This window comes from Columba livia, chromosome 3 (assembly GCF_036013475.1).
Source record: "Columba livia isolate bColLiv1 breed racing homer chromosome 3, bColLiv1.pat.W.v2, whole genome shotgun sequence".
In the NCBI taxonomy this organism is placed as follows: Eukaryota; Metazoa; Chordata; class Aves; order Columbiformes; family Columbidae; genus Columba; species Columba livia.
In genome coordinates this window covers 49,523,424-49,550,293 of record NC_088604.1, presented here as the reverse complement: position 1 = coordinate 49,550,293, position 26,870 = coordinate 49,523,424, and the positions used below count along the sequence as shown (strand labels likewise).

General features: G+C 38.5%; 1 protein-coding gene across 1 annotated transcript in view; it reads left to right on the top strand.

The window, feature by feature from the left end:
- Positions 1-26,870, top strand: part of LAMA4 (laminin subunit alpha 4) — a 98,116-nt gene that overhangs the window by 55,108 nt on the left and 16,138 nt on the right. The window contains exons 12-26 of the mRNA XM_005510268.3: positions 1,815-1,931; positions 3,889-4,037; positions 6,042-6,183; positions 7,517-7,613; positions 8,389-8,505; positions 9,478-9,663; positions 12,236-12,375; positions 13,608-13,781; positions 14,787-14,929; positions 15,253-15,415; positions 17,533-17,666; positions 18,818-18,989; positions 22,209-22,340; positions 23,421-23,563; positions 26,406-26,541. Of these exons, the coding sequence (XP_005510325.2) occupies positions 1,815-1,931; positions 3,889-4,037; positions 6,042-6,183; positions 7,517-7,613; positions 8,389-8,505; positions 9,478-9,663; positions 12,236-12,375; positions 13,608-13,781; positions 14,787-14,929; positions 15,253-15,415; positions 17,533-17,666; positions 18,818-18,989; positions 22,209-22,340; positions 23,421-23,563; positions 26,406-26,541 (2,145 nt within the window). The remainder of the gene's footprint in view (positions 1-1,814; positions 1,932-3,888; positions 4,038-6,041; positions 6,184-7,516; positions 7,614-8,388; positions 8,506-9,477; positions 9,664-12,235; positions 12,376-13,607; positions 13,782-14,786; positions 14,930-15,252; positions 15,416-17,532; positions 17,667-18,817; positions 18,990-22,208; positions 22,341-23,420; positions 23,564-26,405; positions 26,542-26,870) is intronic.

Below are 26,870 nucleotides of genomic sequence, written 5' to 3'. Positions count from 1 at the left end.
AGGAATCACCACACCAAAAACTAATTTCTTGTACCACGCAACAGCATGAGTTTGACTCTCCAGTTCTAAGAAACAAATTGTGAAGGTGCAAGGTACGATTGCCTGTTCATGGAGTGACAAGAAATGACAAGTTTGGGCATGGTATGTCTCAGCAGGCCAAAGAAGAGGTGGATACTAATGCCTAAACTAGGTATATATATTAAAACCCAAGAAGCTTAAAATTCCATGTAGAATGGTTGCTACAAATATTGTGGTGGAATTGTTTCACTTATTATGTACTGATTTATAATGTGGAAGGACTTCATGCTCACAAAAGTGATTATATTCTATTAAAACAATTGTTTATGAAGACTCGGCACTGTGTTCATGCCCTGGGCTGTGAGTGCGTTCATACTGTCTCGTCCAAACTTTCTCTCTGGCCTCCTTTAAACAAAATGCATCCCCATTTTTTTCAGGAACAGCAGATGATTGTCCTTGCATCCAGCACAAATCCATTCTCTAACTGCTCAACAACAGATACCTTGAAACTGGATTTCCTACTTGCTGGGTGAACAGCCTAGCTATAAGGCTACAGCAGTTTTCTCTTATGCTCTGTTCAAATGAATAGCTTCAGTATTTTGAACAAAGTAATCACTCCTGTCCTGGGGAGAGCTCAGAGGAGACCTGTCCCCTACAGCACAGAAGGGGCCATGTTTGCCTGTAAGTGGTAGTATTAGATTCAAATCCCATCTGGCTGATGAGGAAATTGAATTTTCAGGTCTCTTATCTCAGAAAAGTACCCAATCCATCAGCCATACAAAAAGAACACATTTTCTCCTCGCCGAAGTTTTGTGACTCTTTCTCTGTTTCTTTGTTTTCCTTTAAGAGATGCAAAACCAGAATGACTCATCTAAAACTTTTGATTTATTTTTTCAGCAAGGAAGAAGATGACACAGAGAATAATTTGGGACCATTTGAAGCAAACTTCTTTCATTTCAATGGCTGAAATTGTTTGGAATCTGGAGGAGAGAGAGAGGTTTAGGGAGCAATTTTGTAATTTGAAGAACTATCTTGTAAATTCAGGCCAGACTCTGGGTTTCCTAGCATCAGTGGCTGAGGTCTTGAAATCTGCCACGCTAGAAGTTCATGCTGTTGTGGCAGGTCTAACAATTCAACTGAGAAATCAGGCGTGTTGTTCTCATGAATACTTTAATCAACAGCTTGGGATCCTTCTGTATAAAGGCTCTTCTGTTGTTCCATTGTTTTGTAATTACAGTGCCAAGCTGCAGCTCATCTCACATTTATGAAGCAAAGCCTGAAGTGTGCAGTTGCAATTGTCCCCCGTTTTTAACCAGTTGGATCTTCTTTATTGCTCGCAATGAAGGCAGATGCTATACAAAAGGTTGCTCACGTTAGTTTTACTATTGGCAAGGAAAAACCTCCGTATTGTAGACTTCAAAAAACCTCTGGAACACTATGAAAAATCCATGTTTAATTTGTCTCTGCTAGCAGTGCACTGAATAATGCTTCATTACAATAACTGTTCATGCATTAATAGAAAATGAAATTAATAAATCTTAAAATTTTTTTGCACCAAGACAAGAACATGCAAAGAGTCACATTATAATATGCAGCTATTAGAGATGTCTGGGAAAAATTTAGACTTCAAATACTTAGACTTCAAATTTTTCTAAAATCTATTTCCTTCATCACTTCATCTTTCATTTTAACTTTAATAAATCTAACAAAAATGGTAACATTCTATACATTCTATTTTAGCAATGCACAGACAGTTTTGGATGTGATTTAATTCTTTTTTTTTCTTTTATTTCCAGGAACAAGATGAGAAAATAAAAGAGCAAATAAATGAAGTAAATGACATTCTGCTAAGTGCCACAACTATTTTGGCAGGACCACAAAAGGTCAACTCAGAGTTAAGTGAGATAATAAAGGTAGGTGCCTCAGTGACTTGTTTAAATTATATGTCCTGATTTTTTGAACTTTCAGGTCATGTGTTTAGATCACTAAATATAAATCTCTCCTTTTTTATACTGCTTCAATTAAATGCTGATGAATATTCCCCCCCCCCAAAAAAAGTATAAATCTTCCTGGATGAAAAGCTCTGTAATTCCATTTTACTGCCTCAGAAAAATAATTATATTCTAAGAACACCTTATTGTAGGCAGAAATGAATAAAGGATTTTACCGTAGATTTCTGAATCATTTCATTACAAGCAGCTGTCAAAAGATGCTCTGGTAAAAGACTGCACTATATGTTAAATTCCCTTTTCTGTGCCTGCAAGTGAGCATAAGAGAAGGCTAAACATCCCAGATACAACAAGTCACTGTCAGAATGTAAAACACATATAAGCAGATTGTCTTACAGAAATCTTCTGGAACTGTCGACTAGTATCCAGTGTTTTGAATGAGACAAGGTGTTGTAGGAGAATTTTATAAATTATAGGCTTTTGGACTTTTTATGAAAGATGAAGAAAATAAAACTGTGATTTTGCTAACTAAAGTATTTACCAAAGCTGCTTTTTTTTTCTTTTTTTCCATGTTTTGTTAAAATATTGAGATAATTTAAGATTAACGAAAATTCTCCACAAAGATTAATTTTTTTCATAGTTACCCACTTCTTTTTTAACACAAAAGCAAATATCAAAAGTCATTCATTCTTCTTTGATAAACTAATTTGAGAAAACAGAAAGTAGACAGCTTGTACTAAAACCATCCCTGTGTGACCTGTGTTTTGTGCAAAACAAATTACTGCAGTTTATCATTTTGAGTTCCCCACTTCTGTGGATCAGTTTACACATAGGGGACGTTCACACTGCAGGGAAGGAAGCAATATGCCACATCATACATCTTTCATCCTCATTAGCAATAAGCATTTTCGTGCTTCACTCATTCATTTTTTTTCCTTCCTCCATTTCATTGTTTTTCATGCATTCTGAGGCCACATTTATAATTCCCTAACATATCAGTGAGCTTTGCTAAGGCAAAGGGATACTACTTCTCCTTGCCTGTACACACATATAGGTAGTATTTAGTGGACTGATTCAAAAATTAGACCAACCCAAGATGTCTTAGCACAAGGAACATTGCTGTGCAAGGAGACAGAAAGGGGTTAGGGCCTGTTTTCTACAGCTCACAGCCACACAGCTAAAAATCTCTGCACCTCTCCAGCGATCGCCAGGTTGCTCCCGGGGCACAGGCACTGCCTTGTGCTGTGCCCCAAGAAGGCAGGTTTGGGAAGGTGGCAGCTGGCCAGGGCTGAAACCATCCCAGGGACCAGACAGTAATAGGATTATGCACAAGACCACTCGCTCCAGCGCTACTTAGTTTACTTGTTCAGATGTCATTTAGAAGTCCAAAAAGCTAATTTCTGACCTATAGTCTTTACAGAGATAAGGTTAAAAACAAACAAATCAATCAATCAATCAATCAATCGATAATAAAACAAAAACAATTATTAGTTCCACCTCCCGACTTAAGAACTACAGTGAGAGGATTTTCACAAAGATCTGGTTTAATTACTTCATCTATTAGCTCTGCACTCTGAAATATTTGTCATTGGCACCATTTGGGAGCAAACATAAAGGATAAGAAGAAATTTCTCAACTATCTTTTTTTGGTATTTTATATATAGTTCTCTAATAACTTTTTAAGGGATTCCTGGAATTTTCAATGATTTTTATCTTCCTGCATTTGTCTTGTCCTACTGACATTCATGAGACAGACTCTCTTTAAGCTTTCCTCTTTTTTGTCTGTTAAAAATATCACATCAAAGAAATATAACATGATACAAAAACATTATAATAACATAAAAGGTAAAATAAAACATAATTAAAATACAGACTTGATTTTTTACAATTTTCATCTTCTTTCCTTCCATATTTTGTCTAGAATGTGTCAGGGTTCTACGCAGAAATAGATGGAGCGAAAAAGGAATTGCAAGAAAAACTAGCCAATCTGTCTCTCTTTGATGATGATTTGGTAGAAAAGGCTATGCAGCATGCACACAACCTAAGAAGACTTGCTGATGAGCTGGACTGGTAAAATTTAACTTCAGCAGACTCTGTTCATACAAATGCTACTGATGGAACAGCTGAATAAACTAAAGGACAAGCAGAAACGAAGTGATATCAGACATACTGTCTGTAAATAGGCACTGAACAAATCACTGTTAAGTCATGTGTGTAAGGACTTGTCAAGGTCCAGAGGGAATAGATGAAGTAGAGCTGAGCAAAATCTATTAATCTTTCCAAAGAATAAACAAATGTATATCTTGCATGACATTGTCCCCTTTCTGATTAGGCATGTCCTTCTCTTTCTATAGCAAGAGAATAGGAAAGGTAGATCACTGAAAAGTAAAATAATACAGGCGTATTAACTGGGGTTTGCAGAAACAGCTCACATCAGTAAGTTCATTCACATCAAAAAATGTTTAGCATTATAGGCCAAAAAACGGGATAATTTTTATTCAAGATGTGGTTTACAGATGAAGTAGTTCTGATGCTCAGTATGTTGTGTCCTAGTGAAACTGGCCCACTGTAACACCAAAACTTACTGTAAGTCTTCCTGGTTTTCTGGAAAATACTAAATGCATCAACTTTCCCCCAATTTACTAAAAAGTCCCTTTTAGACAGATTTGAAATATGACCTGATTTGCAATTGGGTCTACCCATGGAAAATTATTGTCATCAAAAAAAAATCAGCAAGTTGTAGCATAATGGACATATGCTTCTGGAAGATGAGCTGTAAACTACTCTTCAAGTATATTACCTAAATACTGGTTGTGTCTTAAGAGTAGTATGCCCTAGATAGGAGACTAAAACAGAGAAAAAAATAACAGATGGTCTTTTTTTATACAATTGTATAGAGCTAACATCTGAAACTCTGTTCTATAACACCACACAAGCTACAGACAGCCTAAAAAACAAACAGTATGTTCAGTCTGAGACCAGCTAACTTGGGACAGCAGAATCACTTGAAAAGAATGCCCCATATGGCTAGCCTTCAACCCTTACCAAAATAATTTAAAGACTACTACCAAATCCAACACATTAGACATTTAATAGAAAGTAAACAGAAATAATTATGAAATATCCAGATGGAAATGTGCTGACACTTTTATTTGTTGAGAAGATTGTCCTGCAGTAAAAGTTCAATCCTTTAAAAAATGTGGCCTGTCTTCAAATAATTTTATTTTTATGGGTTTGCGTTATAAGCCTGTTAGGCTTTTATTTGGTAGAGTTTCTTTTGTCTTGGGGAAATACAGCAGGAAATTCTTGCAAGGACATTGAATCCGGAAACTTAATAAGCTCTCGTGCAAACTTTTTGAAGTGAATGCACACGTGTGTGTGTGTGTGTATATTTCTAGTCTATATCTAACATATAATCTGAATTCTGTTTATCACAAAAATGAAAAAAAAATATTTATTGAAAGTTGCTAACAGCTGAAGGTTGAGTCCTAAACCAACTGCTGTTTGGAATCTCTCCCAAAGACCAGGCACCGCCTAATATGCAAATCAAGCTCTACCATGCCGGCAAAGCTATCCTGTATTTTGAAGTCTAATTTTTTGTAATTTTCACAATCATGGGCAGTTCTTCACCTGATCCTCCCCCCTTTCCCACCTACTTTTTGAAAGTATAAACAGCCAAGTGACACAGCTGTCCTGGTCCCTGGTACAAAACAGTCTTCCCATTCACAGCCAGGAGTTATCTCTAAAGAAGGACAACTAATAGATGTCATTCTGTTAATTTATGGAATATCTAATCTAGATTTTAGAAAAAGATAATATCTCAGTTGTCACTTGTTGCTGCTCACATAGACATTAAGTGCAAAATCCCCAGAGTTAAATCACTGAGACTATCCAAAATAGTTTTCACCTGCTTCACACTGACATAAGCGGTCATACACAATGAAGAGTATAGTTAGGCCAAGTGTATTTATGTGCATGATTATGTAGTCAGAATTCACAGAATGTTAAGGAAATCAATCCATTTGAAGCTACTTTTATTCGGTTTGTTTTCTTCTTTTACTGTCTTTTTAATAGGAATTTGCATGGTGTTGATGCAAACGGGTTGGTACAAAGGGCAATAAATGCTTCAAATGTGTATGAAAACATTGCTGGTTATATTGAAGAAGCTAATAAAGCTGCATTGCTGGCACTGAACACAACAAACCAGGTCAATGATGTAAGTAATTTTCACAATATCAGTTGTTATTTTGCGATGCTTCAGGGGCTTTGGACATTTAAGTATAAAGAAAAAACAAGATTTAGCTTGACTGTCAGCACTGAACTTCTCACTGCACATTTTGCTTTATCTGCTATTTTCTGAATTAAATCCTGGGTGTTTAACTGTTCTGCCAGCCTAAAGCCCTCTGGTATTTGAAAAGATGCAACACATTCTTCTGTCCCTAAGTACAGGGTGATGCTGCTCTGTGCTGTCACTCAAATTGAGGCATTTCTGTGAAAGTCTAGACAACTCCCTGGCAATGCAGGAACCTGAGCTGGCATTTAGCACTTGAGTCCTCCTACTCCACTCAGCACCATGTGGCAGAAAAAAAGCAGTCAAGAGATCTAACGGCAGCATTACTCTTTCTCACAGAAAGTCAAGTTAACATGGGGCAAATAGCAGACTCGCACACTCAGTGCAAGGATGAGGATGCTAATTTTGTATCTGGCCTTGCTGTTCTAAAATATTTTATAGGCATTTTTGTATGTATATAGTTTGCAACCTAGATACTTGCTACTTAGCAGCAACTTATTAGTGGGATAGTAAGATTTGCTTACATTACACTGGCCCGAACCCTCAGGAGCTGTGGGATCTTGAGTCCAGTGCTCTGCTTCCAGCACGCTACTGGGGACTGCAAGAGCAAGTGTCCATCACCCATCTGGGGTGACAGGACAAATGAACAGTCACATGCCTAACTAAAGTGTAGCACAAGTATCACACTGACTATACTGGAATTGATAAATTAAGAGGAATTTTGTGCTTTCTGCAACTTTGTTATTCAGCATTGTTGTCTGGGAAAGCATACATTTCTCCAAACTTGCATCGCAATCTACAGAAATTTTTGTTTTCTGGAGATTTTTTTTCTAATCCAGGCAGCAATCTTAAATGTTAACAAAGCAAAAGAAACTGCAGTGTCTTGTTACATTTATATGAAGTAATATGTTCTTCACAATTAAACAAAATAACGAGGAATATTTGGTAAGCAACCAATGATAAGACAAGAAGCAATGGGTGCAAACTGGAACACAGGAGGTTCCACTTAAATATGAGAAGAAACTTTTTCATAGTGAGGGTGACAGAACACTGGAACAGGCTGCCCAGGGGGGTTGTGGAGTCTCCTTCTCTGGAGACATTCAAAACCCACATGGACGCCTTCCTATGAAACCTCATCTACATGTTCCTGCTCTGACAGGGTGATTGGACTAGATGATCTTTTGAGGTCCCTTCCAATCCCTAACATTCTGTGATTCTGTGATTTTTCTGACTTTCTTTTTTTGGAACATACTTGCAGGCTGCAGTGGGAATTGATACTCAGATCATTTACCATAAAGGTAAAAGCAACGAACTTCTCAACCGAGCCATAGAGCTACACCGGACAGCAGATGACCGTAAATATCATCCTTTCTACTTTCCCAGCCAGTTTATAACCATGCACATTAAAATAAATTTCAAAAGCACATAGCTAAGGCAGAACTACTACTGTAAGAGAATAGTGTATTGATAAAAGTTACCACACAATGTACTTGAAATGGTCACAGTCCCAGTTTGAGTAGTTCATGCGTTGTCACCCTGCCAGATGCTGAAAGTTTATTTCATTTACAAAAGGACCGTTTCAGTTATGACCATTGTTTAGATATGTAATTCTTCAAACAGCTGTTCACAGGTAAACGTAATCAAGTAGTTCAGGTGAAACCAATTCACAACAGCTGAAGTGTTCAGAAAGATGGATTTCACCAGTGAAGGATAATAATAAATGTTAAAGGATTTGGGCCTTTTTGCACTGAAAATGAAAGAAAGCTCTAAAATTACAGAAATGACATCTTCAACTTTTCAGCACCTTTTGAGTTCCTTAAAACTTCCTGTGTGCTTGTTGCAGCTATTCTCAGCAGTTCTGGCAAAGCAAAGAGATAGCACTGACCAAGACTCAGGTCTCCAGATTTTCCTAAGAAGCCCTGTGGTAGGCAGCTAATGGCTTGGACCTTCAAGGTTGCTTTTTCCTTTAGATTAAGTGAAGTGCTAGTATGAAGTGCTAGTATGCCCTATACTAAAAGAAGCTATAGCATACTGCCTATGGTGTATTAATTGCTTAACAACTTGCTTCCACAGGACAAAATTTAGCTTTTTAAATGCCACTCAACTATACCTCAAATTTTCTCCCCACAGGTAATGATTTAACCATCGCAGACACCAGCCGGCACGTTAATGGCACTCTCGCCAGAATGAATGCTCTGCGAAGCCAACTGATGAGAGCCATCACAAAAATGCAATCAGCAGAGCCAGGTTGTAAGAAGAACTTCATCTTCACGATGCTTAATCTTCATATATTTAAGACCATATTTTATCTTTGCATATGGCCTAGGAAGTTGGTATTAATATTTCAGTCCCAGAAGGCCTAAAGGAATTTGACTGAAACTACAGACCCAGAGAGCAAACATCCAGCTTTAACACATTCATAATGAAATAGTATGTTTTGGCCACCTGAAGTTATTAACATTCTTCTTGATCCTCCTTACTATGATTGTCCACTCCCATGTTACTTTTGATCTTTTCAGGGCTCAGAGAATCTACAGGTCTGTGGATTTATTCTGTTGATAGTAAAAATCTAATTCACATATACATCACACATAGGAAGTAGAGTATTTGGGATGTAATTACTGGCAGTCTTGATTGATAAAATCTCACCTTAGGTTTTCAGAAAAGAGACATTATAGAGCATCCACAAAGTATATCTGAAGGTGCTCAAAATTGACATGGTTGAAATTTCTTCATTAATTTCAACTAAAAATGGCTGGGTTTTACCATCAAGACATTATCATCTGCAGAATGCCACAGGTTTTACAAATGCAGAAGTTAGTAACTCAAAGAAAAGCCAGGTATGAAAAAACAAAACCCGAAACCACTTTAGTTTCTTGGGTGTCTGTCCTTCAAAATTAACTTTCATGAAAAATATTCAACAAATTCATGCATTTTATTTTAAAAACAATGTACTTTTTCGTCTCTCTACCAACTTTCTTAGTCTTATAACAGTCATCAAAATCCAAGGACATTGAAAATTTCTAACAATCTAGAATGGAAATGAGAATTTATTAAATTCAAAACTTAACAAAACTGTAGACCAACCACAGGAAGTTTTGAATATTCTCTGTGGAAATAAAGGGGAAAAAAAAAGCCTCACCACTTTCTAAGTACTGGTTATAGCTTGCTTGAATCTTTGAAAGTGTTCCTTTCTTCTCATCCTTCTTTATACTGTAGTGGAGGCCAGAGAGCGTTTGGAACAAGCTAAACTGAAGACTGCAGAGGCTGTAAGTGCTACCATGACAGTAACACAGGCTACAATCCCCATGGATGAGAATGTGAGGCTGTGGTCTCAGAACCTGCAAGACTTCCAGCACAATTCAGCGGCGTACAACAGTGCTGTGCATTCAGCTGGGGATGCAGGTACGGTGACCTGAATTTTGCCATTCCTTAGCATTAAAAGGTCAAGGAATCTTGTATAAATTGTTTACATTGCACGTTCATTGCATATAATCCTCTAACATTTTACCTCCATGAAAACATTTCAAAACTTACGAGTTGTCTAGAGATGTGACTGTACTTTAAAACTTTTGGGTACTTGGGCATCTCCAAAAATAACTTAAACAGTTAAGGTCTGAGGTCTTACTGGCTTTGAAGTCATTTTGCTAAGATACCAAGGTCACACTGAACAATAGACAGCTTGTTTAAATACTTCTCGCTATTATGATTGGTGGTTCGGTTATTATTATTTTAAAATTGAGTGGCATTTGCTGACAGGGCTCTTTTGTCCTCGGTAGTACAAACATGGAGGAGAAATGGTGCCTGACTTGATGAGTCTAAACAAAGGGGGCAAAGAGAATTAGGGAGGAAATACAATACTTAAGCAGGATGACTGATGGAAAAGCTTATAAACATCACATTAATTCCTCTTTCATTATCAAGGAAGGAGGAGAAGTAGAGAAAAAAATTGGAAGATCTGTTATGAAAAAAAAAAAAGGTAAATAAAAAGACAAGAGAAACACTGAGAAAGGCTACAAAACTGAAATGGAGAAGGTAGAAAAGAGTGGAAAAAGAGGCATTTTAGTGTACAGTAAGCTTTATAGAGAATACATAATTACTGACCCCTAGCACAGAATGTCTTTCAGGACTTAATCAGAATAACTGGAAAATCTAAAGTTCTCTATGGACCACTCCTACACTGGACTTGGAAAGTAAAACACGAGTGAAAAGGGCCAAGAAAAGAGAGGGAAAGACTGTGGAAAATATAGCTTTTTACTCTGTCCAAAGAGAAGAAGGACTTGTAGGACTCCATGGGATCTTCTGACACTCTGGGTTGCTCTGAATGAGGCTGAGAGATGCTTCAGCCTCTAGTAAACACAAAATGGGAAGCACAAAAATGTGACTGGAGGTTATTCTTCCTTATTTCCCTTCTATACATTCTGAGTAACTCTGAGGATTAATTCCTCCACCTGTCTCTCTGCTGTCTTGTCAGACAAAACTATGAGGGAAAGCGCAAAAACAGGTGGATGCAAGTTGGCAACCTCTAAAATATAACTGCAAACCCTAAAAATCTTGTCTTAGCCTTTATTGTGAATCCATGTCATTAAAAATTAACTATGAATACTGAATCTTTCTTATATGCATGTAGCTTGTGGCTAAAATCGCATTTCATTATACTCAGCTGGTTGTACCTACATCTAACTAAAGATGAAAAATGATGTGATGTGTAAATATCCTTCAAAGGGCAGCATGTCATAGGAATCTGATGGGAAGAAACTGGATTATAATTAGGGGTACTTATTTTTCTTTCTCGATAATTCTTCTGTCTGCTTATCTTTCTGGGAAAGGACTTCTCTCCCTTTGAACACAACAAAGAACATGCATTTCCCTTTGATAACAATACTATTTGCACGTGTACCAGAAGACACAGCAGTGAAAGACCAAAGGTCCAGGACTCTGACGACTACTGCCAGTTGTAGGCAGGAAAACTGAAGTGCTAACTCAGAAGGGCTGGGATGGGTAATAAGCACAGCTTAGGTGCACATGCGTCATCAACTGAGGTTCTATAACCACAGTCTGAAGGCAGCGGGTGTTTCTGTCAGCAGAGTGGACTGTGAACCACACACAGACACATCACCTGTGCAGCCATTGATGCTACCCGGGTGATAACCCTTGGGAGAGATGCACAGATGAGGGATGAAGGAAGCAACATGTTCATAGGACAAGAGGAAATGGCCTCAAACTGCACTGGGGAGGTTTAGATTGGATATTAGGAAAAATTTCTTCAGAGAAATAATTGACAGGCGTTGGAACAGGCTGCCCAGCAAAGTGGTTGAGTCACCATCCCTGGATGTATTAAAAGACATGCAGATGTGGTGCTTAGGGACACAGTTTAGTGGTGGACTTGGCAGTGTTAGGTTAACGGTTGGTCTCTATGATTTTAAAGGTCTTTTCCAACCAAAATGATTCTGTGAGCCCATCTCCCCTAAAGTATATTTGAAGAGCTCACGAACCACAGCTCTCAGCTGCAGTTCCCAGGTCAGCCATAAACAGCCAGTGAGATGCTGAACAAATAACCTTTCTGCTCCAGTTGTCATATCTGTAAAACTGGGTTTAACATTTACTTGCCTTGAAGGAAGATGGAAAGGTTAAAACTATTAACATTTGCAAAGCTCTTTGAGGAAAGAATTACAGAGGTACACCATGTTAGTACCTATGAGTCCCATGAACAAGTGGTCTCCTTTGTGCAAACTTCTTTTTGAAAAGTTCTGCGATATTAGATTCTGACAAATCACTACCCTTTCTGAAATCACTGCCTCTCACACACCACAGTCAGGAGTTGTTCTTAAAGCAGAAGGAGATGTTGAGTTAACCTAAGAGGGTAAGGAAGAATTTTCCTGGTGCAAAACCAGTGTTACTGAGAGGAAAAAAAAAAAAAAAAAAAAAACAAAACATGCTGTCACTTATTTTCTAACTGCATATTTTCTAACTGCAGTGAAGAAGCTTACAGAAGTCTTCCCTCAACTCCTGGACAAACTGCGCAGAGTAGAACAGAAGGCACCAGCAAACAATATTTCTTCCAGCATTCAGCGGATCAGAGAGTTAATTGCTCAAACCAGGAGTGTTGCAAGCAAGGTAAAACTTGGAATGGATGTTCAGTTACTAGTGCTAATAATCAAACGTATCTTACTAGGACCTTCATTTTCTTGGGCTGTGTTAGAAGCTCAAACCTTAACATTATCACCTCCCAACAAATGGATAAACAAAGTAACTGTGGAAGTCATTAAAATCTTTACAGTTGCTATTTGCAAGCAGTTAACATTACCATGGTATTCATGGTAGACTACTGCTACTGCAGTAGCAACTTTAATTAAGTAATTGGCAGATTGTTAAAGATGGCCACACTAACAAAAATCATTTAAAGCTAAAACTAATAGGTCATTACTCAGCTGGCAACATTAGTTACAAGCAGTAGTAATTACAGCAATTCAATGCAAACTTTTCTGAGATTACAGTATTTCTTTTTTTTTTTCTTTTGAATTAATTTTCTGTAGGGTAAGAGAATCTTTGGTTCATACATATTTAATAGAGAAAAACACTTTCATTATCATGCATAAATCATGAGGGATTTTTCTGCAACAAGAACATCAAGGTCAAAAATTAAAACAGTATATTTTAATTCATTCAGAGAAATCAAAAATTCGGTGCATTATTGTGTGTTCATAATGCTGGAATATGCTGTGTACATACAATATTTCAAAAAAAGAAAAGGAAAAATCAGCATGTGTACAATGCTTGACTGTTCTTTAAATGTCTTTCATCATTCAGGCCTACTGTGCTTAAACGTGAAAGCATTATTTCAGTTACATTGAAGGCATCTTGAACTCGAATGAACATGTTTTACGATTTTATTAGCATCTCATATATATCACTGTAAATTCAATAATATAACAGGATTACTCATGAACAGAGAATTGGTCATACTACTCTCAAAGCAAAGAAATAAATTATAGGTAGAAGTTTTACAGCTATGTAAGAATTTCATTATGTGCCATACAGAATGATGTAGCCCTGATTCAACTGAGCACACATCTGTGTCCCACTGAAATTTAATTTACTCTATGAATATGCTTAAGCACAGTTAATTAGAAGCTTTAAATAATTTTAAAATTACTTCCCCTCAGCTTCTTTATAGTGTCTTTCAGAAGTGATTGTTATAAACATACAATTTTGCATGGCCAATATATAGGTGCCAACTCTGCTCCTGCAGTAAGCAACGCTGCTGGCTAAGTATTCTTGCAAATTTGCCTGAAACAATGTCGCCAGGCAGTAATAATGTGTCTCACTTAGCACACTTGCAACTGCAGGTCCAAGTTTCTATGATGTTCGGAGGCCAGTCAGCTGTTGAAGTCAATCCAAAGATCAACGTCGAGGAACTGAAATCTTTCACTTCCATGAGCTTGTACATAAAGCTTGAGAAAGACAACCCACAACTTGCAGCATCTCCAGACAGATTTATTTTGTACCTCGGAAACAAAAATGTAAGAGAATAACACAGTTAATTTTTATATATACATATATTAAAAATAAATAAATAGGTTTTAAGTTTATTTATCCATGTTTCAAAATAAGAAGTGTCTACTATATAACTGTCATTGAATTTGTGACAAGCAAAGAGCAAGGGTTCCTGAGACCCCCTGTCCTTGAAACTTCTCACCCCAAGCAATGAAGGAGTCTCTCTAAGAAGCAAATTAGGCTGTCCATGCAGAGTGCCCACACTCGCTGCCTCCACTGCCATTACTGAGGTGCTCTGAAGCAGTTCTCATCACCTACCTGGCTTTTGTGGGCCGCGTTTGAATCTGGTTTACACTGTTGACAGTGTCAATTCCAAACCTCTGAGGTCAGAGGCCCAAAAGATAAGCAGGTTTATTTGCCTGTGGCTTGTGCTGCTGTTGTGCGCATTGTACATCACTACTTTCACATTGAAAGGGCATATATTCTCACCACCTGTGATGTGTTGTGAAATAAATGCTATTTAAATTGTGGTTTCTACAAGAAGAAAAATCACATTTCACAAGCCAGGTATAATCCTGGCAAGCTGTTAGTTGGTAATGGTAAAGAGCCGGGGTTCTGTTTTTAAGCTTTTCTAAAAAGAATGTCTACTGAATATGAATCAAGCAAAACGCCTCTTGGCAGAATATTTAATTGCAGCATAATACCTATGGTTAAGATAAATGTTTCTTCCCATTTCCTGTATATGACACTGCACATTACATACTGATGAACAACTTCCTATCGAACATGACCAATTTACAGTCAGAAGACCTTGTATTTACCTCAGTTAAAATGGATATAAAGTAAAAGATCAGAAACTTTCTCTATACGGTTCTATCTGGTGAAAGAAACCAATTAAAGAATGAAGCATTTGTTTATTAGTTACATTTAAAGATGTAACTTAGTCTATCAAAGCTCATCCTTTACTAATGTTTTGCATTAAATCTCTTTCAATGTTGTAGCTCTGACATCTTTCTCCATTGGTGTTTTAGGCAAAAAATTACATTGGTCTTGCAATTAAAAATGACAACCTTGTGTACATTTATAATCTGGGCGACCAAGATGTGGAGATACCTCTAGATGCCAAACCAGTCAGCACCTGGCCTTCTTATTTCAGCATCATCAAAATTGAGAGGTAAAGTGACAATGTACATTTCCCCCAAATCAAACAGTTAATAGGAAAAAAAAAAAATCAAACAGAAAAGGCTGGGCCAGATCTTCTCATCAGGAGCCTTCAGTGTCTGGTTCTGCTGCTGAAATAAATGGAAATTCTCTGTGCTTTTAAACAGCCAGGACCCAAGGGACCACAGACAGGAAGAGAAAGTGTCTGTAGTTTCTCTCTTTGTTTTCCCCCAGAGTACCCATCTTCTAGTATGGAAATGAAAAACCTTCCTGGAGCCTGGCCTTGTTAAGTCTAGCCAACACAAAACTCTCTTCTCTTACAATTCCCTTCCACAGGATTGGAAGACATGGCAAAATGTTTTTAACTGTGCCCAGTCTTAGCAGCACAGACGAAGAAAAATTCATCAAAAAGGGAGAGGTTCTTGGTCCTGGATCTCTGCTGAATTTGGAACCTGAAAATGCTGTTTTCTATGTTGGTGGAGTGCCTCAAGACTTCAAGGTTGGTCAGTTAAACACTCTATATTCAAAATTAAATAATGCAGACTTATCTTGCTGAGCTTTCCTTTAAATGCAGAAACAGTTAATCAATAAAATATTTTTATTTAGTCATGTATCATCTTAAAATTCCATCTTCTAGCCATGATGAGAACTATTGTTTTCTCTAGCATATCTTGTCATAGAGTAAGATGATCAGATTCCTCTTAGCTGTCATTCGAGTTTTCTGAAATGTAATAATAAGAAAAAAGCTTGCTATCTCTTAAGTATAATTCATAAACTAAGGCCTATTAGCCCAGCTTAATAAATTTTGCTGGCTACCAGTTTCTTCAATGCTTATTAGTTTTTGGTGCTTACAATTTCTCTTTTACAAATACCACAAAAACAAAAAGTAATATCCTGTTACTATTAGGACAGTGTGGGAAACTAGCAATACAGTGATTTGTCTGAATTTAAATTATCATTGGTTTAAATCTAGCCTTACAAGAGCATGAAGAATCACCTGTGCAAAACATGTCTGAAGACCTGTGTGGAACAGTTGCTTCACTCTAGTTTCTCATAGTCACCACAAATTAGCACCTCGCTTACTTGCCTCTGTGAACAAACCAGGTCCTCTTTTTGGATTTAGAAATTGTTATGAATGATCTTGTTTATGAAAATCGCACGGCTGAATGAAAATGTACTTAGAAAGACTTTAGAGAATGCTAAATTTTTTAAGCTAATTTGTAGGTGCTAAAAACACCCAACAACTGTTCCACAAGCAGCACTCCTAACAATATAAAAACAAAGTTTAACTCATATGCTTATGTATGATGAGGAGCTTTTGCATTGCTCTGATATATGCTGTGGTTTGAATTTGAGATTACTGAGCCCTGGGTGCAAATTGCCTGGGAATGGGACTGAAGACTGAATAATATTTGCACACACAAACAAAAAACAAAGAAACAAAAAGGTAATCCAGCAAATAAATTCTCTAGGTCTGTTACACAGCAGTGCAGAGGAGAAGGAAAAGAGAAAAGTGAAGAAAAATGGGAAAGAAAATGGGAATAAAAGGATTCATGAAACTATTTGATAAGCATATGGGTTTCTTCTCCCCGAGGGATGGACACCTCACATTTTCATTTATTAACATATAGTCTTGGCTAAAAGCTTTTGCTTTTACTTCTATGTTACGTATTTTGTAAACATGAAATGTACCACTTAACCATTAGAAGTCTCATGCTTAACATAATTTAACACAACAGCAGAAGAAACAAAGAAAAAAAAAAGGAAACATGGTCATTTACCAAATGTACCTGTGCTGCAGTTAAGAACCTCATTTTCTCTTACAGCTACACATAGTCTGCACTGCTGTATTGCCATTATTATTACATCATAAGCAAAATGGAAATAATGAGAAGCTATAGAAAAGTCACTAGCAGTGATCAGACTCTGAAGTACAAGAGGTGTTCTTAATATCACACCTGTTCACAGGGCAGAGTATTTTAATATTAAGAGAATGATTCACAAGCTCTGTCATCTTATTCCTTTGTATTTTTCCCCTCACCAATGTGGCTATTAAAATTTCATTTGCAGTGACCTCTGTTAGAAGAAGGACTTTCTGTATCCTGTTAACTGTTCAAAATAATACCTACTGAGGGTTAGCCACTGGTACAGACTTTGAATTCTACTCTCCTGGGTTTAAAGAGCTCTCTCATTTCTCTCTCTTTTGTCATGGTGTGAAGTTATTCTTCTGACAGTGAAGGATGCCTACACATTAGATATGAAATATCAACTGAGAGATTCAAATACATTGTGCAAGATCTGTGATTAGTCAAATCTCAACTCTTTTCCCCTTTTGCAAGTGTACTCCCTTCAAAACTACAAAAGAAGGTTTTGTTTGCAGTTGCCTTACCTGGCCTATTGTTTTCACTGTGAGACCATTTATGTGCTCCATTTTAACTTATAGCACAATGGCCACACCATAAGGACTGCAAAGACTATTCCGAGGTAACGTCATTCCATTTGTCTCAAAATATGAAGAGCACAGAGACTAAACTGATCCCAGGCACAAACGCTTTCATGATACCCAAAGAAAGAGTGTGACCATCCTCCTTTTACTTTTCCTTGCTCTCTGCACAGCTCCCTCCTGGCTTAAACCTACCCGGCTTCATCGGCTGCCTGGAGCTGGCTGCGCTGAACGATGAGGTGATCAGCCTGTACAATTTCAAGCACGTCTATAACATCGACACCACCACATCGCCACCTTGTGCCAGGTAGGGGACAGTCCCACCGTCACTCTGCTGCCCTGTTTTGTTGCAAGTGCCTGTCCTGGTGTGAAGGTGATATTCAGTTGTCCAGAAGGACCTTGGCCACTTTTAAGTCCTGATTATGTCAATAAGTTGAATTTATACATAAACGGGAGTTGGACTCGATGATCTTTATGGGTCCCTTCCAACTCAAGATACTCTATGATTTGCTGCTGTCTCCATTAACTCTCTCACAACCTTGCTTATGCCTTTGAAATGGAAACTGCCATGTTAGCTGGGGCATGGTCCAGGCTCTGTCCTTATCCCCACCTCTTGCCTAGGACAGGATTGTTCCTGACTCGAATCCTGTCCCTGCAAGCAATAACAGCCACAGCCTCTTAGCTCCAGTGGGTCCAGTAAACTTGAGTGCAGTCCTGCCCCCAGGTAGCAAAGCCAGTGTGGAAGTTACCTCTCTGTCATACGCTCTCAAAACCACAACAGAAATTCCTCAGATAAGCCATTTACAAACTTGGAATTGCAGCCCCTAAAGTAGAAGTGAACATCAACTACAATGTTCCTTCAGCAGAGTCACAGTAGGCATTTTGTTCATACAACAGGCAGCAATGGCAGAATCTCTCTATACAAAGAACAGGAAAGAAATTTGCAGTTCTCAGTGGGAAGAAATGAGGAGGTGCTGGGACAGAGCAGCTGATTGCTCCCCATGTCATTCCCATGGGGAGCACAAGCTGCTGCTCCCCAGGACAGTGCAGCAGAGCCCATGCTCAGCTAAAGAACTCAGAGAATTCAAATGGGTTTCTACAAAAAACAGGAAAACACTGAATAGAAATATATGTGTTTCCTTATAATGAGGAGGTGTTGTCGGCCTGCTGCTTTACAAAGATAAGCAAATTTTCATGTTCCTTTACACAGCACACAGGATAAAAGCACGATGTAATGATGAAGGACTTAGGTACACCTTCAAACCTACACATTATTTTTCAGAAAAAATCCCAGAAAGAATTTGAAAGAAAAAGTCATAATTCCCACCACTGCCAGGAAGAAGCAGCAGTTCAGAACAATTATTTCAATAAAATATTTTAATTGTAAAGGCCTTTAAATTTTCCCCAACTTAAAATGGGGATATTCTAAATATTGCTTCTCTGCTTGTTTTTTCATAGAAATAAGTTGGCTTTCACTCAGAGTCGTGCTGTGAGCTATTTCTTTGATGGCTCTGGCTATGCCTTGGCAAGAAACATTGAAAGAAGGGGAAGATTCAGCCAGGTGACTCGGTTTGACATAGAAGTTCGAACACCTACAGACAACGGATTGATCCTGCTGATGGTTAATGGGGTGAGTACCAAATCCTGCTGGTACCCTTTATTCATGAGCACCACAAGCTCCCCAGTAGTTACACTATAATGGAAAAGCCAAAATGCTTATGTCCTCACATTTAATTCCTGGAAAGAGGAAATACTTTGTGTTCGCCTGGTGCATGCATACATTAGAAGGGAACTGGAACTTGCTCTGCAATAGGGCCAGGAAGTCAAAGCCCTGAGCTTGACTCTGCTCTCATCCAGGGACAGTCAGAACTTCAGAGCAGTCAGACTCCTCTGATGACATTTTGAGGCAAACTGCAATTAAGCCCAGGAGTTGCAACTTTATTTAAATATGAATGCGCAATCAAAGCAATAGGAAATTTCGGTTAAGTAACTCCCATAAAGCAGCCACTTTATAACTTTATAAAGCTGCCACATTGTAACTGTGTCTCAGGGTGCACTACAGTTAAATATGGATTTAAGTTACTGAAAATAGAAAGTAGCCCAAACAAAAAGGCTTTATCCAAATATCACCAGTTTTTCAGAAGTTTGAGGGCGATACAAACTCTGTAAGGGTTTGAAGAAAGTAGACTCCACATGCAAATATCCTGCGAAGGCAAACTCAGATTTTTTGTCTTTCATAGAATCATAGAATGTTCTGAGTTGGAAGGGACCCACAAGGATCATTGAGTCCAACTCCTGTCCCTGCATATGACAACCCCAAATGCATACCATGTGTCTGAGGGCCTTGTCCAATAGCTTCTTGAACACTGTCAGGCTTCGGGCTGTGACTGCCTCCCTGGGGAGCCTGTTCCAGTGCTCCACCACCAGATGTCTTTGGGCACCTCCACATCAAGCTCCCAAGTCATGTGTGAATTACACCTTGGTAAAGCTACAGAAAACATTTTACTATGTAGATGCAATCCACAAGCACATACGTGTTTAGACACCTACATGTGCCACTACTCTGAGCATTTAGAAGATAAAAAATTCCACTCTCATTAGAAGAGCTACTCTCTACTGTTTGCCTTTAGGGCAACTTCCAGAGGAAAGCTGTGGGGAGCAATTTGCTCTGCAGCATAGCATGCCACCACTAACTTTCACTTTCAGGAGGTTTTGAACTAAGCAACTGCTGTTTAAAGTTTAGCAGCCTCTGTTGCATAAGAGTCATTTTTCTTCCAAGCAGAAGTGCTCAGAGGTTCATTGGAGATGTAGGCACTTTGTATATTACAGTGGAAACTGTGATCAAGTTGGATGTTAGCTGTGGAAAACCATGCCTGCTCACAGGCACTTTTAGAAGGACTGTGGAAGATGGCTAATTATTCAATTCTGCAAAGACAGCTCATAAATATTCTGAAAGTAATCCCTGTTTCATTTTCAAATTTAAGCTGTTCAAGACAAACCCAAGCTGTAGCTTCATTTAAAAGTGCTAGATTAAAACCTGATTTTACTACTTCAAGTAATGACTTCTGAGGGTGGACTCATTTGTGTCAGAGATAGCAGTTCTTGGCCTGCAGTAGTTTTCTGAGAATTATTGTTCCCATGCCTCCATTAGGCATGGGAACAACAGCATAAAGAGTAGGAGAGAAGACAAACATTAGCATTAAAACAATTAACCCAGATGCACCATTGCTGTAAATTGTCCTTTCTGCTTCTTTACGTTCAGAGTTAGAACACAATTAATTCTATGGTACAGATCTTCATTTCAAGCACTCCCTAAAGATTTTCTAAGGTGGAGCTCCTGTGTATAATGTTTATGTCACCCAGACAGAGAACAGAAGTCAGAAAATGAAGCAAAAATAGTCAGGAAATCCAGAAACCAAACACACAGTAAATACATTCTATTTATTGCTCAGACTTCAGGAAATATATCAGTGCTGAGGGCTGGGAAGATATACAATCCTGAGCTACTACAGGTGTCCTGATAGAAGCTGCTAATGCAGATACAGCCATTCTCACACAACATTGCTTTTACCAGCTGTACTGGTAAATAAATAAATAACTGCTGATGACACAAAACTGTTAGGAGTGGTTGATACACCAGAAGGCTGTGCTGCCATTCAGTGAGACCTGGACAGGCTGGACAACTGGGAAGAGAAGAATGTAATGAAATTCAACAAGGGCAAGTGTAGGGCCCTGCACCTGGGGAGGAACTACCTCAGGCATCAGTACAGGTTAAGGGTGGAGCTGCTGGAAAGCAGCCTTGCAGAGAAGCACCTGGGAGTCCTGGTTGACAACAGCTTGACCATGAGTCAACAATGTGCCCTTGTGGCCAAGAAGGCCAATGGTATTCTGGGGTGCATCACGAAAAGCGTGACCAGCAGGTCGAGGGGAATAATCCTCCCCCTTGACTCTGCCCTGGTAAGGCTGCATCTGGGTAGTCCAGTTATGGGTTTCCCAGCTTAAGAAGGACAAGGAATTACTGGAGGGAGTCCAGCAGAGAGCTACAAAGATGATTAGGGTTCTGAAGCATCTTGTGGGGAGAGGTTGAAAGAGCTGAGTCTGTTCAGCCTGGAAAAGGCTGAGAGATCTTACCAGCATTTATAAATATCTCACAGGCGGATGTCAAGAGGATGAGACCAGTGGTGCTGGTGGTGCTGCTCACTCCTTTCAGTGGTGCACAGCAATAGGATGAAGGATAATGGGCCCAGACTGAAGCGTAGGAAGTTTCTTCTGAATACGAGGAGAAACTTCTCTACTTAGAGGGTGCCAGAGCACTGGAACAGGCTGCCCAGAGAGGTTGTGCAGTCTCCTTCTCTGGAGACATTTTAAACCTGCCTGTACATGTTCCTGTGCGATCTGCTCTAGGTGAACCTATTTTAGCAGGTGGGTTGGACTATATGTTCTCCAGAGGTCCCTTCCAACCCCAACCATTCTGTGATTCTGTGATAACATCTGTGGAGCATGTCGTATTACTTTGACAGTAAAGAGATGTGTTTGCATTAAGAATACTTTGCTGATAAAGAACATTGGCATCACTGTGCTACCAAATACTATTCCTACAGAGAAACAGTTCATCAAGTCTTCAAGTAAGTGCTGCTTATCAAACAATTATGTGTGCATGTGTATATATACACATATATTATGTCTATAAAAATAATCCAGACCTGTGTTATAGTTTCGCAAATAAAGAGATCTTTTCCCAGCATGCTTTTCACAATATCAGACACTCTCATGACACCTTTTACTAATTTTTTTTTAACTTGCTGCCACCATCATAGTGCTTTTCTGACTGCTGTTTTGTTTTATACAGAGTATGTTCTTCAGTCTAGAGATGCACAATGGTTTCTTGTACCTCCGCTATGACTTTGGCTTCAGTACCGGCCCTGTGCTGCTAGAAGACTCCATGAAGAAAGCTCAAATTAACGATGCTAAATTCCATGAGGTAGAGATGTGATCAAAATCAGAGCTATTTTACCAACTATCCCAGCAGCTCCAAAGCAGTAATAATTTGCTCCAACACCAATGAGAACAGCAAAAGGATTAGGGGCCAGGCAATGTTGCAGTAGAGCAGAGTAGAGCACGTAGAGCACATATGCCTGGCATGTCAAAGAGCACATGCCAGTCCCACCAACACTGAGCAGTGGAAAGGGCAGGTTCTCCCTACCTCTTGGTAAATTTGTGCTTGTGGACAGATTCTGGTTGTTACTAGCCAAAGACACGACAGTTCACATGGGAGAAGTGTTACTAATTCAAAATGTAATCATATCCAGGACAACTATATCCTTCAAATGCACAATTCTTCTCAACTAAAAACATGCCATTATCCTAACATGACCACCTTAGTTGTTATGCATTGTATTACAAGAAATGCTGCATTTCCCATTTTGTTTGAAGGGAGAATTAATCAGGTAACAGTCTTTCATATCTGCATAATATCTTAGGGACTTTGGCAAATCAAAAATATCTAGATGTATTTGTTTTAAGAGAATTTGCTTTAAGCCAGTGTAACTGTGAGAGTGACAGTAGCAAATCCCCGTTAGTGGTTTGCTTCTCCTGCCACTTACTTGATGTAAATTCGAAGTCTGATTCCTGATCCACAACTGCAGCTGCAGTTCTATTCAACCTATTTAAGCAGAGCACAATTAAGCCCTTTATGTATTAACAATTAAATAAGATTTTTAAGAAGCATGCGTTAACTTCTTGGATAAATCAAGAAAGCATGCTGAAGTTAATGGAGTTTATCTGTTTGCTGCAGTGCAGAATTTGACATGGGGTACTTTCATGTGGATTTATTCATAAGTGAAATATCCTGGGTTTTCAGTCATTGGAGAAATTGTGACAATAAAATAAGCTTCCTACTAGTAATTGTTGTCAGCCTCTCCTCACTTACAAACAAATTTTGATAAATCGGAATAACTTTTCAAACAAAAAGATATAAAGATGTGATCAATTTTACAAAATCACCATGACAACTTACAAAATATGACATTTTGGACACTTCTAAGCATGTTTTTCTTTTCAGATTTCTATTATATACCACAATTCTAAGAAGATGATCTTGGTAGTAGACAGGCGACATATAAAAAGTGTGGACAATGAAAGAACAGCAATGCCATTCACAGACATCTACATCGGAGGAGCTCCTGCTGAGATCTTGCACTCCAGGTTGGTTTACAACTGGGATGTGACCATTATTTTCATATAATCACCATATTTAAGTTATGTTTTATTACCTGTGCTCAAGGGTTTACAATAAGACATTTTTCTCAGCCTCAACACCTTATGTAAAACAACCCTTCGGGCACTCTTTTAAGTGTCTCTCCAAGCTCTAAAGTACCAAGGATTAGACTTAATCCAGCACAGGTAAATTCTGCTGAAACTGGTCTATTTTTAGTAAGGGTAACATAAACTGTTGTCTTCTTAAAACAAAAAGGCATTTTCAAAGAACACATGAATATATAGAATCACTATTCCTCCTTGCTCTGCAAAAAGTGGTCTTTGTAAAACAGCAGTGAACTAGCTGAGGGATCAAAACCCTCTACCAATTGCATCTTCAAATCTAAAGATGATATTTTTTTGACTATGCACTCCAGTCCTGATTCATCTCAGTTCCTCTCTAGAACCAAGTCAGGTGGCTCTTGTGTGGGTGTGGGAAGAAAATAAGAAGTCTCATTTTCCCATCATACCATTTGACAGAAGCCAAGTTCACTCTCAGTACACTGTATAACTCACATTTCCTGCAGTGGGAATCTGCCAGATCAGGGTCACTCTCTGGGAGAGAGGGCTGGCTGTGTGAAGAAGGGTATGCTCTTCTGACAGGCAATATTCATTCTCAGGATCAGACAGCAAGGCCAGCATTTTCAGAAGGGCTCCAGCTGCTGTTTCAAGTGTCACAACTTCTAACAGAAAAAAAATAAAAAGGAAGATAGCAAATGTTGCACAATAGTTTCTAGGAATTAGTGGTACATCTCCTGAAACCTTACTTTATTGTCCAGAGAGCCTGTTGAATTGATAAATAAAGTCTGAGATATAAAACACTTACAGATTAAGCTTTTAAGATAGGGACAAACTTTGTGTAAAGGAAAATAATGCATTTCAATCCCGTGTTATTATTTGAACATGCAAATAAAATGGTGGACAAGGGGGAAACAGAGTATATCACTTATCTGGCTTTTCAAACAGTTCTTTACAAATGTCTGTCACAAGGGACTATTAAGAAAACTAGTGGGGTGGAGCAGGGAAAAGCTGCAGTGGATTAGAAAGCAGCTGGGAAAGAGAAAATAGGACAAAGTAGTAACACTTCAATTTTCACAGCATAAAACGTTTGCAGCACTTGCCCAAAGGATATAACTTAGGGCTTGTATTAAATACACTAATGCTCTATAAACAAAGGACAAAAGGATGGTGCAAATTACTTTGGTTAATCAAGCCTACAGAACACTGAAAAAGCCCAGAAGGACCTAGAAATCAAGGCAATTGAGAGCTCAATGGCAGATGAGACTTGTTCACAAATGTAGGATACAAGATGAATCGCATTAATTATGCTTTCTCGGTGAATTATGGTTATGCTGCAAAACACCTGTAAGGTATTGCCAAAGCAGGAAAAATAGCATCTCAATAAACAAGTTGTATCAGAAAAAAAAAAAAAAAAGGTATTTTTAAAATATGGTCAATTATAATATTGAAAAGTCCATACAGAAATTATTTAAGTGGAGCTACACCTTTACCTTTGATATTGTACTCAGCTTTTGTTCTCATGAAAAGAGTAGACAGCAAAAAGTATGGTCCAAACATGGTGACATCATTCCTTTTTCATAAGTCGAGCATAAGTAGGTATTAGAATTTTATCATCTACTACTATCTCTTTACTACTACTGCCTGCTGTTGATACTGATGCTCCCCTTTTCTAGACAGACTTACATATAACCGATATTGGGGGCAGCAGCAGGAGGGGAAAACTAGGTCTGGTTTTAGAGGAGGAGTTTAATATTCTTTCAAAGCAGTCTGCCTTACAATGAGGTAGGTCATAGACAACTATCAAAAAGCAGTTTTCAGTGCTGTCAGTAGCATATCACGTGAGGTGAGAAGAATCCCACTGACAAGGTTCATCCTGTAGAAAGCACAAAGACTGGTTACGGGTAGCCAGGTCAAAACTCCAGAATTCACATTCAGTCCTTCAGTTTATTTGTTCCACAGTTATCTCCTGGACTGGTACCCAGTAGATCCCGTGTCATTTCCTTGTCCTGCCACAGACCCTCTGTGATCTTAGGCAAATTTCTTCTTTTTCATGCAGCATGAATACTGAGAGGATAAATTCAATTATATTTACCCTGTTCCATAATGCTGTGATATCTTGGTGAGGAACAGAGTTGAAAAACCTAGAGCAGTGAGCAGGACGAGTTGGGATACACTGCTTTGCCATTCACCTCAAATATGACATAAACAGGGTCCTGGAAGCCCAACTGCTGCTCTCATCTAGAACTACGTAAACCCACTTATCAGCAAGCAGAATTTACTTACTGACCTCTATTACTATTATTTTTAAGAAACAGAGATCCATTTGTCCTCCAAGACAAGACTGGAGCTTGCTATTAAAATCAAAACACAAAAACTAAACCAGAACTTTTCTAAAATAATAAAAAATTGAGATAGAAATACAGTCATTTTCACCGAAAGTGGGTAGAAATATATTTTAAAATAAGTCTTTTCATTGCAGCAGCTATTTTTATGTTTTTAAAGTTACTCTATACAGATCTCCTCTCTGAACTCTCATATTTCCGCCCCCACTCCCCCTCCTCCCAGCATTTATTACAACTGGTGCATCCTGACTTTTCAAAACACATACTGTGATTAATTACTTGGTTTATATGAAGATGTAGGAATAGGGCACTAGTGAGGGAAATGACTGAGGCTTTTCCAGGGTTTTTAGAACACCATGGAGATAAAAGTCTGTTCAGAAATGCAAGGGCTATCTAACTGCAGCTTGCTTGGCATTGTTTTCCAACAGCATTAGTTCACATCTGGCAGGAAGTATTGGCTTTAAAGGCTGCATGAAAGGTTTCCAGTTCCAAAAGAAGGATTTCAACTTGTTAGAAGAACCAGGAACCCTAGGAATTAGCTACGGGTGCCCAGAGGATTCACTGGTAAGTGTAACATCATTTGTGTGCTATATTCTGAAAGGAAATATTCTGATCTAATTCATTTTTACCGAAAGAAACACGAAGTGGTTTTGCATCTTAATATAGATGTGTGAAATGAAAAAGACAAGAAGATTTTCACCCTTCAAATTACCTCTCCCCTTGAGTCAGGCCAGCTCTTCCCCTGTGATGCACAAACCAACAGCACTAGCATCAACACTAAGAAAATTGCCATTTTGTTTCTGATCACTTCCATCATTCACCATTTGTTCATCACAATGCAAGGCTGGTAAATCTAAAGAGTGTTTCTGGTCTTTCTCCTACGGCCATGTCTA